A 12,064-nucleotide genomic window follows, 5' to 3' on the forward strand; every position below is an offset into this window, starting at 1 on the left:
CAGAGTTTCAGACAGGGGGCTTTCCTAGCCCCACCCACAGATGTCAGGGACTGAAGCAGAGTCCTTCTGCATGCAATGCAGATGCTCTGGCACTGAGCTATAGCCCTTCCCTATCAGTCAAGGGCAACCTATACAAGCCAAAGGCATTTTTCGGATGCTTTAGGTTGCACTGCTTCAGATAAGTGCTTGTAGAATTTGCTGCCATGTACACTGTGGAAAGGAACCCATAACTCAAGTTGACATAAGCCGAGTGTATAAGGTTTCCAGATTTTCGCTCTTCATCAGCAAACCTAATGCAAAATCCAATGAAAGTATTCTTCTGTTTTTACAGGTTCGTTAGGGACAGCCGGACGAGTGTGCAACAAGGTCTCGCGTGGGACCGATGGATGCGAGGTCATGTGCTGCGGCCGAGGCTATGACACCACCCGCGTGCGGCGAGTCACCAAATGCGAGTGCAAATTCCACTGGTGCTGCGCTGTCCGCTGCAAGGAGTGCGAGGACACCGTGGACGTTCACACGTGCAAAGCACCCAAGAGGGCAGAGTGGGTGGACCAAACCTGAGACAGTGTGAACCAGAGGGGGGAAAGCAAAACTGGCACAGTGCCCCAGGGCTTGGGCATTCTGGGAATTGTAGTTCAACTGCATGGCTTTTATTTAATTAATTCTGCAAAGCACTACAGAGAAGACTACATTTCCCATGGGGATAGCGAGCTCTTCTGCTCACCCAGTAGAACTCACTCCTCTAACTTTAAAAAGGAATTTTCAAATGACAGGGAACTGTGAAGCTTCCTTTGCCTGGCGATATTGTCCAAAGAACAAATGAATAAAAAGAGGGAAGAATGCAGCTGCGTAGGAGCACAAGAGACGGAGGAGCAGGTTACAATTAGCTGGAGAACCTTGCCTCTCTCCAGGGAATGTTCAGCAGTATATTATAAAATGTTGCCTAACCTGCAGAAATCCCTCCATCTACCCTGGAAGAAAGTACTCTATTTCCCAAAAGAAGATGGCTGTATAGTCCTAAGGAACTACATGTTCTGCTATGGATCTCCACTCATACAGAGGCCACCATGCCTGCACTATGGACATTAGCTGAACAACAGCAACATTGTGTAAAGGGACTTCGTTACCTTTTCCTTTCTAATGGAAAGCAAACTGTGGAGTTACAAAGTTGGCAGCCGAAAGAAAACCAGTATCTACATGCAGAGGGGGAAAAGTATGAAAGTTGAGAGTACATGTGTATGTCTGGACGCGCTGGTAGGTTCTAAAGGAAACTAATATAAAGGTGACTTTTTGGTACAAATGCACTTGTACATCATGTAGACTGCTTTAAATACTTTAAATCAAAATCCCATATAAACCTGTATCAGAAAACGGTGTTCTTTGCTTTGTGGCTTTCTACAATCGTGGCTAGCAAGGTGAGTAATGGGCAGGTTCTTGCCCTATGTTATTGCTGCACTCCACAACTGTGACACTTCTAGACTATAAGGTCAAAGCAAAGTTGTTGAGGCTAAAGGCAGCATAACAGTGCTATCAGATCACCAAGCTAACACTTCTCTTTTGTCTCTGCATCTCTGAAAACTTTCATCACCACCCCCCACAATCCTTGCATATTCTGTCAGTCTACGTTCCCTGGCCACACTGTTGAATGTTTATCTTCTACCATAGCCTCATGTGCAACTGTTGGAGGTGCTTCAGTTTGGGCCTCTGCTGAGATTACAAAAAGGCAGCCATTGTTGTATCAGTTTCCCACTCCTTCCAGGGTGGGACAGGCAAACACAAATCTCTTATGTTGTGATTCTTGCCTTGTGGGGGTTAAACCAGATGACCCTTTGGGTCCCTTCCAAGGAGTACTTGGGTCATGGTCTCATGGAGTCACATGCAGCTCCTAAGCCATAGCTTTGATCAGCTGAAATCTAGTGCAGGGTTTGACCCCCATCTTGTGAATCAAGTCATTAAGCCAAGCTCTGGAAATGAATCCTTTAGGATGCAGAGTTACTGTTTGGCCCCTTGCACCAGTAGAGACCTGCAAGTATTAAAACGGTCCTATAAGGATCATTTTCAAAACCACGATTATAAAAGCTGTTTGGCAATACAAACCCAAGTGTCAGTCTTTTGTGCGACATCATTTCACAGTTTCACGGCGACTGTGTGGGCTTTGTCTCTGGAACATAACTCCTTAGGATGAAGCCAGGACTGTTAAGCTTGTTTAGGTTCACAGTGTTGTTATAGCTTTTGCGAGCTCAGCAGAAGCCAATGAATCAGTCTAAAGCCACATGGCACACCCACGCCACAGGGGATGAACCAGTTTTGTTGAATAAATGCAAATACCCAACTATGGGAGCTTCGCATCTGCAATCAGCATATTGTCCTCACTGTTATGCAATAGCTGCATTGCACGTGTCTGCCCAGACAGGCCACAGCAGTGTCAAAACCATATTAACTTACTGAACCTGTATACATCTCCTTAAACACAAATCTCACCTTGTTTGGTGGGACTTACTCCCAAGTAAATGTTCAGAAGTTTACAACTTAACTTAAAAAAACAAACAAACCAACAAAACCCCTGTTAATAACCTCTACAGAACTTTTGAAGGTACAAAGTGCCTGATAATCCTACACAGTCCATGTCCAAACCAAATATTTCACCTAATGCATATTACCTTTTAGGAAGTCTCAGGTCCAATGTCCAGCATATCTAGATAGAGTTAGGAAAGACCCAAGCTGAATCTCCGGAAAGCCATGGGCCAGTCATTGGGTGTTGACATTGCTGAGCTAGGCAGATCAATAATTTGACTCTGCATATGTCAGCTTCCTGTGTACCAGCTCCCTTTCTCTCTCTGATGCAGGATCAGGGATGGAGACCATGGCAACTGGACCTGCAGATTTCAGACAACATAGTAGCCTTTGCCTAGGCACAAAGACCAAAGATGTGTTGAGAGAATATTAATGTATGGCTGGGAAACGTTTGTGGGGGTTTTTAACCCAAGGGCCACATTCCCTTCTTGGAAACCTTCTGAGGGCCATATGCCAGCAATTGGCAGGACCAGAGGCAAGAGTGGGTGGAGCATGAATATCACTTTTGTATGGTAGACTAGTTTCTACACATATCCACACGCCCGTCTCTGTCTTCTATCCATGCAAGCAAGAAACATTATTAGAGTTTATGGAGATTTTTCCAGTCTACAGAAATTCTCAAGGACCATACCGGGCTGGAAAGAAGGTGTGGCTGTCAAGAGTCCCACAGAGACCTGGAGGTTCTCCATTCCTATCTTAATGGAAAATATAAGCATTGCTAGCTTAGACAGTGGTGTACCTAATAATTTTATTGGGGGTCAGCAGCAAGATCCCATTTCATCCCTGGCTTTTTACAAATTCAAAAGGTGTTTTCCAGTGTTCAGATATATGTTCCAATATATATGATGAATAATTGACACTGCAGAAAATTACTAGCCTTCACCTTTCAGGGTGCTGTTGCTGCAGAACATCTAAGTTCTCATTGCTCAAATAGAAAAAGAAACAGATTTGATAAGCTCGTGCCAACTAATAGTGAATGAATTGCAATGCTACATAAAGCAGTCTTCCTAAATTGCATTCACACCTTTAAGGAAGTATTTTAATGGTTAAGCAAAACTGGATCATCATTAGATCATCCCTTATCAAACGTTATGCTGAAAGTCTCCCAAGGCTATTGTGTGCCTGAAAGGGGTATGTTCATAAGAATAGAATAAGTCCAAGAAATATTGAGAACAAATGATACCTAGCTTTCCCATTGTCTGGTTGGGGAGAGAACACAAACCTGGGAACATGGTCCTCTGCTGCCATGGCAACAAGCAGCTCACCTTTGAAACTTTCCCCACCTTCACAAGAAGGTCACATCTCCTATTCTTTCTGGTGTGGCATTGACACAGTTTGCTGCTGGCCTACAGAAGCTTTGATGAGAGCTATACACTCAGTACCAGGCAATATGAACAGCAGGGAGCTCAACTTAAGGAAAGAAAGAGGAAGAACATTATGAAAGCATGAGCAATGTCAAATTTTGCATTACAAATCCAAACGTTTTCCTCATTTGTTTCAACAAAATAAGCAATATATACCTTTTAAAAATCCCCCACCTGTTTTCACCGTTGTTTTAATTGGATTCTATTATTTGCATTCCAATTTGACACTTGAAAGACTTCTAAAACCCTTGTTTCACCCAACCAGTTTATCTTCTCATTGGCCTGCTTACCAATAGACATACACATACATTTTCTCAGTATTCCTTACTCCAGCTCTACAAGGTAGGTCAGTATTATCATCTCTATAGCACAGCTGAAGGACTAACGCTGGAACACAGTAGCTTGCTTAAAACCACTTAGTGCAGGCATGGCCAAACCTGGCTCTCCAGCTGTTTTAGGACTACAATTCCCATCATCCCTGACCACTGGTCCTGTTAGCTAGGGATGATGGGAGTTGTAGTCCCAAAACAGCTGGAGGGCCAAGTTTGGCCATGCCTGACTTAGTGCAATGGTGAGGAACCTGTGGCCCTCCAGATGTTGCTGCACTACATTTCCCATCATCCCTGAAAGTCGGCCACACTAGCTGGAGCTTATGGGAGTTAGACTTCAATAACATCTAGATGGCCACAGGTTTCCCACCACTGACTCAACAAGTTCAAGGCAGTGGTAAAATTCAAAGCATTAGCTTCCTGTTTCACAGTCTTTAAAAATGTCTTTTTATTATAAAGAAAAAGAATACAAAGTATGCTTTCCGTTGCAATTGCAGGCTATGTTTCCATTGCAATTACATTTTTAAAAAAAATCAAAAATAAGCTTGAACTGGTATTACAAAACTGAAAAGCAGTTATAAATATTTATGTCAATGTTATATTTAAGCAGAGAAATTAATAAATCGGCGCCACAATAAACTTTCCCCCTGTCTTTTGTTTTCTCTCTCAGTGTCACAGTTTATGTAACTTGGCATTTAGGCAGGGGGCCAAATTTTAGTAATCAACTCTTTCATAGAATATATTTTATGCACTTCATCCTTTTTCTGCAGTTACAATTTTAGCAGTCATCAGCAAACCAGAAGTCAGGCAAACCATAACCATTAGGATTCCCCTCTCATATTTCTAACTATCTTACATAACAAACAGCATCAGTTCAGAGCCTATGAAATGTTGCTCACATTGTTTCTTTTAGAATGTTATCTCAATATGCCTGCATCTTAGAGCACTTCCACCACCTACGAATGAAGTATGTACAAGAGCAGTTGCATCTCAAACTCCTCATGTATTAGATTAATTTAGGGAGAAATAAGATACCAAACACATAGAATCTTCTTTCATGGGAATATAAAACAAAGGAGAATTGCTTTTGGTAAGGGTTTTGGGTGGAATTGAACATAGTATTATTACAAATTTTCCATCTGCACAAGCGTATCATCTTGCTAGATGGAACAACCCCCCCCCCATGCAGTGTCTCTCAACTTGCCCCCAGAGCCAATTTGGGGTGGGCACATGGGGGAGGGGGGAGCAGCATTGCACAATTGGACGTTTCCGCTCATAAGACTTGTTAGCTGAAACCCGCCCTTTGTATCAGTCTGCATCACCTATTGCAATTTCAAGCATTTTCTCCCAATCTTGTTTTTAATTACCTCTTACATCACAGTCAGGGGTACCCCAGAGGTAATCTGTGACCCTCCAGATAGTAAATGTCTGCAACTATTATCATTCCTGGGCATTGGCTTAGTTGACTGTGGCTGACGAGACACAACCACCATCAGTCCCAGCCAGCATGGTCAATAATTGGGGGTTATGGGAGTTGCTACAATGGAACAGTTTCTCAAAATCAGTTATGTTACTACTCAGTGTACTGGCTCTTCCTGTTCTGATCACCTAATCATTCCAAATTGAAAACAGTGAAAGCCGATTCAGATCCTCCTTCAGCCACCATTCCTTGATATCTCACAATCCCATTTTTAATCTATTTGGAAGACTTGGCTACAATTTTAAATTGTGAACGGTTTATTGAAGTTTTGCTTTGCAATATTTCACTTGCAGTCCATTTGGACATGGGACTTCTGATAGCCTTGAATTTTTTACATTCTACAGGAAATTTCTGACATCCACATTTGGAATGATATTGCTTCTTACATTTGTTCATCAGATGTGTATCCATTTATGGGGGTGGGGAGGCAAAACTCAGCACACTCACAGCTCCAAGAGTGATCATTCAGTCTAACTGATTTCTGTGAAGGTCTAATTCATTCAATACTTTGGAATTAAAAATGGTTCTTATGTATTAAAGGGTTTAAAGTTATCTCTTGTGCTAGTTATTGCTTGCTCTTATTTTGTCTTTTATTCAGCAAAGCTGATAACTGAATAAAAGAATGCCAGGACAAAAAATGCTTTTCTGGCACCCCACACAATCTGTCAATCTACTTCAGATGAGTACTTAAAAAGAAGTATTTCTGCGGTTTCTGCATAACCTCATGTCCCTAATCGCATGTGTAGATCTCTCAACCAATATCAACATGCGGTACTTTGTATAAAGAGGCTGATGCAGACCAATCTATGCATGCAGGTGCATGATCAGAAATTTCTCTTGGCAATCAAGATCCACTTGAGAGATATGTTGTCACTTATTGCTCACCTTTACCAGGATTATAGCAATCCTAGAATAACTTTCAACAGAGCAAGAATAATTTCTAGGTGAAGGTTTACATTCCATCACTACTTTGAATTTTGTTATTATATGACTCAGAGAAATGGATTCTCTTACGATTCCATGTGAAGCAACATCTATTGCCTGGGTATTGGTTAGAATACCTTGCGGGATGTTTTCGTTCCCGTCTCTAGTCATAATGTGCTTTTGCCCTTAATGTCATGTGCTTCAACAGGATTTGGAAGAGCATCCTGTGCAGCTTCTCTATTCCTATTCAGTACCACTTTGGCTTATGTTCAACAGAGATTTTGATGGGAAACACCCAATTTATACCGGAGTCCATACTTAAGATTCATTAGAAATTTAATTGCTCCTTTTTCATAAAGTTATGCTGGAGAGAAATCTTAACTCAGCTCAGAAATCCAGGGGATCCAAATTCTGGTTCATCAAAAAGTCATTGTTTCAAATCTTGTCATATAGAATTTCTGATTCTAATTGAGACCGGAGCCGAAAATACAAGAACAATCATATTGTGGCAAGTGCCCTACTAAAGGTTACTGAAAATGTGTGGGAAGAGCTGGTCTGCATCAGCTCCCTCTTATGCTCTAAGATTTCACAGGAGTGCTACTGGTCACAGCAAGGAGTCATTGTTGTAAAATAAGCTCTGCACTGATGGCTGGTTCTGCACCAGACTTGGACTTTGTCAGGTCATCCATCCCATCACCAGTGACACTTGTATGCTCTCATGGCCTTCTTGGGATCTTCCTTCCCCATCCTGTTTGCTGCTGCATTAGCAAAATGAGTTGCCAAAGTCAGGCATGTCTGTGGTCACAGTGCAATTTCTAGAACAGTTGACAGATTTCAATGCAAATTCACACTAGTTGGTCCCAGTTGATCCACACTGCATTTTCATATGCTGCTTTTGAACAAAACCCAAATATTAAATACTTTATTTTCAACCATAGACAGCCGTGCTATTGCTTAGTCAAGTCTCACTGCCAAGGAGGACAACAGTCAGACCACAATATCCAAAGGGAAGATGCAAAGAACTGATAAGTATTTGTGGACTTTAAACTCAGTACACTGCCATTCTGCTTACGTTTTCCATCCGTGATCTGGGAACAGGGACTGCCCTTAAAATATAGGCCACCTGACAAGCCTACTGCCCTCCACGACCGTGGAAATTACTAAATTATATATACAAACATTTTTAAAATTACAATTCTGAAATATATTTCAGTGAACAAGAAAGTCGCTGGATCAAATGCCATGAACACACAATATCTACTGAAGCTACTCTTTTAGCCTCAACCTGCTCATCTGTAATATGGGTATAACATGAACTTTACAGGCTTGCTATACAGACCAAGATAGTGTATGGGTAGTTTCTCTAACATACGGAAAGTGTAATATGAATGCCAAGGATTCCACTATTGTGGTATTAAGATTTTGCAGCAGCTCCAAAAACCCGGTCAAGTTTGTATTTAAATCTTGGCCAGCTGCAGGCTGGTGCCTTCAGTTCAGACCGTCCAAATCCCTCCAGCATCTACAGATTACGTGGCTTGTACTCAGGTTTGCTTCTCCCCTCTCCAAATGGCATTACTAGAATTTCTGAAGGTGAAAGGGGAGACGAGAAGTTGAACTCAGCCCAGAGCCTTTCAAGCTTGCCCTAACAGACATGTTCATCAGCACCAAGATCTAATCTGCCGGGAAGAGCTCCCTTCATTTATCTTCATTATTGCCTCACCTGCCATCAATTTAAGACTTAAACCTTCACAACAAAACAAGCCTCCCCCCCCCCCCTTCCCGGAGGGTAATGCTCGCTCAGTGGTCTGGAAAGGACCTCAGTGCTAAAAAAGAAAGAAAAAGTGCTGAGGGGCAACAGCCGTGGATGAACACTTATTCGTCCTTGCAAAACTGCTTAGGAGCTCCCCTCTGGCAGGAATACCAGTGCTGAGGAGGCTTCCAGACCTACTTGATGAGTGACAGAGAATTTGGGGAAGTGGGGTGGGGTGGGGTTTTAAGATGCCTTGCTTCATAAACAGTCCTGGACTACTTCTGAGCCTCTGTGTGTGTGTGTTCAGTAAGCAGCAGAGGTAGTTAAGAGTGCCTAAGGCCTCATCCAATACAGCCTGTCTCTGCAAAGATGTGAGGGAGGGCAATAGTTCTCTCCAGCAGCTGTGTATTTTGGTAATTTCAGGAGCATTAACACTGAAGGAGGACTCATTCAGGGACAATGTGGTCCTCAAAGCCCATCATGCAAAAAGATGCAATGCTGGTAATAAGTTGGCTGAGAAAGTGGGGAAAATAAGGTTGCTGTCCCTTAATGCTTCCAGTGATGGCAGCAGTTAAAGCGTTTTTAAAAAGCAGACGGTAAGGTGAAGAGATAAGGTGAAGATTTTGTTATCATGGAGCAACCATGAAAACAGAGTCATAGTCAGAGTCTTCACACATAAGTGATTTTTGGTACAATAAATATGCAGTTGTTTGTCGCAATGAATCCTGAAGTCCTCCAAAACACTTCATGCTTCTGTTGCAAGGGAAAGAAAATTGCATTTTCCAAACAAAACTAGGAAAATGCAATTATCCAACCCCCGCCCCGCCCCCGCTCATACTGTGATTGTAAATGATGTGTGGAATGCAGTTGCCAAGTGAGTCACAGGCATTTGATTAAGTCCACTTTTTATGGCTGCTGAGCACTTCCCCAAAGCAACAGAAAGTGGTAATCCAATTTAGAAGTAGCAACCTTCAGGAAGGGGAAGGGCCATCACTTTGTGATAGAGCCCACAATTTGCATATGGAAAACTCTGTGCTCAAGTTCTCAAAATTTCCAGGAAAGAATCACAGGGAGCAGCCCAAGGAATGTCCTTGTTGGCCAATCAGTGTTGAATTGTGCTCATGTGTGCCATAGAATTTCCTTAATCAGGTGGGTGGGAAGAGTGGTTTCTATAGGGAAATTACACAGCAGGGGAATAGTTAAACTCACCATTGCCCTAATATACAGTCCTGATCAGTTGTCCCTCCCCAGCCAGCTGATTTTTACAAATAATAATGATGATGAACAGGGCTTTCTTTCAGCCAGAACTCACTTCCAGCACCTCTCTGGTGGGCACAATTGCCATTCTGAGAGGAAGAGGACGGTGTTCATGGTGAGTTCCAGCACTTCTTTTTCTAGAAAAATAGCACTGATAATGAGATAGGAAATCCAATCACAGATCTTCAACATCCTGCCAAGTTGGGCTCTCAGAAAACTGAAAGTAGACAGGCTAATGGTCTCCCCACATAAGGCAGGTTTGTATATTCAAATGCTAACTTTGTCCAATAAATTTGCTTCTACTATTGTAAGGGGGAGGCAGAAGGGACAAATTAGCCATCCCTTTTAAAAGGACTCCCTTAATTGGTAAATCTAATAACATTCAGAACTCCGTACGTGCTCTCTTACATAATGTATCTGCTGTACTCAATTTTCCACTGAACGTGCACATTTCTCTTTTAAAAAGCAGATGTTTTCTATCTAGTGGAGCTTTTAAAAGGGGATGAGCCTTGTCAGGGATTCTGTTCCACTCACAAACCCTTCCTAAGTGATGTGTATTGTGTCTAGAAGAATCTCCACAGAAGATCATGTTCTAATAATCTTTAAATCTGCCATGTATGATATAGAAGGCTAGCGGGAGAGTTAATCGGTTTAAGAATGGATCACAGAGAACTGGGATGGAACAGTTGCAGTGAATTACACCAATTCCATCTGAAACAGAACGTGTGGGATACAAGTCAGGAAGGTGCAGATGCAGTCTTTCAGAGCAGAAGATGAGTGAAGCCAAACGTGGGCCACAGCATGGGCACCTCTTGATAAAGTTGCCAGCTTCTTTATAAACATGTGCAGCTGTTTAAAGCACAGGGCCCGACAGACAAAAATTAGACGCTGAATTAGAAGCAGAAGCTTTCCTCACTGTTGCTTCTCTGCATGCTAGGAAAAGCTTATTGATTTGATTTTCTGCAGAGTAGTAGTAAGCCTAAACATAAATTATGGCTCCAATCCCACTGTTGTCATGGGCAGCTAGTCTCATAAACAACTATTGAGTCCAGTGGTAGACAAACATGTAAATATGTATCCAATGATTCATCAGACCAGCGCATTAAGTCTCAGATGAACAGTATGATGAAGATGGGGATTATTTCATTAGTCTATATCTCCATTAGCAATTTATGTTGCTGGATATCTTCCTTGCTGGATAAGGATATTAGATTATGCTCCTTGCAAAACCATTGGTGTGTCCTTCATTCCTGTTGTACTTTTGCTGTGTCCAGTTCTGGACACCACCATTTAAGAAGTATATTGGCAAGCTGGAGCGTGTGCAGAGGAGTGTGACTGAGATGATCAACAGTCTGGAATCCAAGCCTTATGAGGAACGGTTGAAGGAATTAGGTATGTTTACTTAGCCTGGTAATGAGATTGAGAGGAGATATGATAGTCATCTTCGATTATAAAGGGATGCCACATGCAGGATGGAGCAAGCTTGTTTTCTCCTGCTGCAGAGGCTAGGGCCCAAGCCAATGAGTCCAAGTTACAAGAAAGGAGAGTCCAACTAAACATCAGTAAGAACTTTCTGACAGTAATAGCTGTTTGACAATGAAAGAAACTCCCAAAAGAGGTTGTGGCCTCTCCTTCCTTGGAGGTTTTTAAGCAGAAGCTGGATGGCCATTTGTCATGGATGCTTTAGCTGAGATTCCAGCATTGCAGGAGGTTGGACTATATGACCCCGGTATCCCTTCCAACTCTAGTTTTATGAACTGTGACAATCATTTAGTCCTATCTTTCTAATCTCCCTTTCATTCTGCAGGAGCTAACAGGGAAGAAGAGAAATGAAGCCATTTCATGTTACAGAGGGGGGGAAAGGACTTTCTGACTGGTTCAGTAAATGGAGATGATCAACTCTTCTCCTGTGCCATAAATTTAGCAAGGAAGTGTTACCCGCCTGTTAAATCTGTGCCAGCAAAAAAGTTTAACCTACAAAAATTCTCTGTGCTAGACTGCTTGCAGAAGTACAGGATCAATTGGAAGAGAGGGATGAGAAATTCTCAGCAAAGTTTAAAGGCTCACACCTGGATATATTCATGATTAAAATTACAAAAGGAGGAGGGGAATAAAATCCACGTTAAGAACATTTGATGCTGCTAATTTTTATTTCTCGTAGTAATTTACTATAGCAATGACAAACTGCCATGCTTTTTTAGTTTTAAAACAGGAAGTTGTTTAGTGCCTTTGGCATCATGCAGTCCATTTAACTGTTTACAACCATTCAACTGGGGAATTAGTGAGCTGTCAACATACAGTGTTTGAGGAATAGTCAGAATTAGAAACTACAAAAAAAGTTGCAGCATGGAGGGCTCTTGTCCATGGCTCTGACCAGCCATGCCTT

At 42.2% G+C, this 12,064-nt stretch overlaps 1 protein-coding gene across 1 annotated transcript in view; it reads left to right on the forward strand.

Moving 5' to 3' along the window:
• The window catches only part of WNT2B (Wnt family member 2B), a 46,154-nt gene extending 41,243 nt beyond the window's left edge, over positions 1 to 4,911 (forward strand). The window contains exon 5 of the mRNA XM_028734499.2: positions 332 to 4,911. Within this exon, the coding sequence (XP_028590332.1) occupies positions 332 to 561 (230 nt within the window). The 3' untranslated portion in view covers positions 562 to 4,911. The remainder of the gene's footprint in view (positions 1 to 331) is intronic.
• Positions 4,912 to 12,064: the final 7,153 nt, after the last annotated feature.

The sequence above is a fragment of the Podarcis muralis genome, chromosome 5 (assembly GCF_964188315.1).
Source record: "Podarcis muralis chromosome 5, rPodMur119.hap1.1, whole genome shotgun sequence".
In the NCBI taxonomy this organism is placed as follows: Eukaryota; Metazoa; Chordata; class Lepidosauria; order Squamata; family Lacertidae; genus Podarcis; species Podarcis muralis.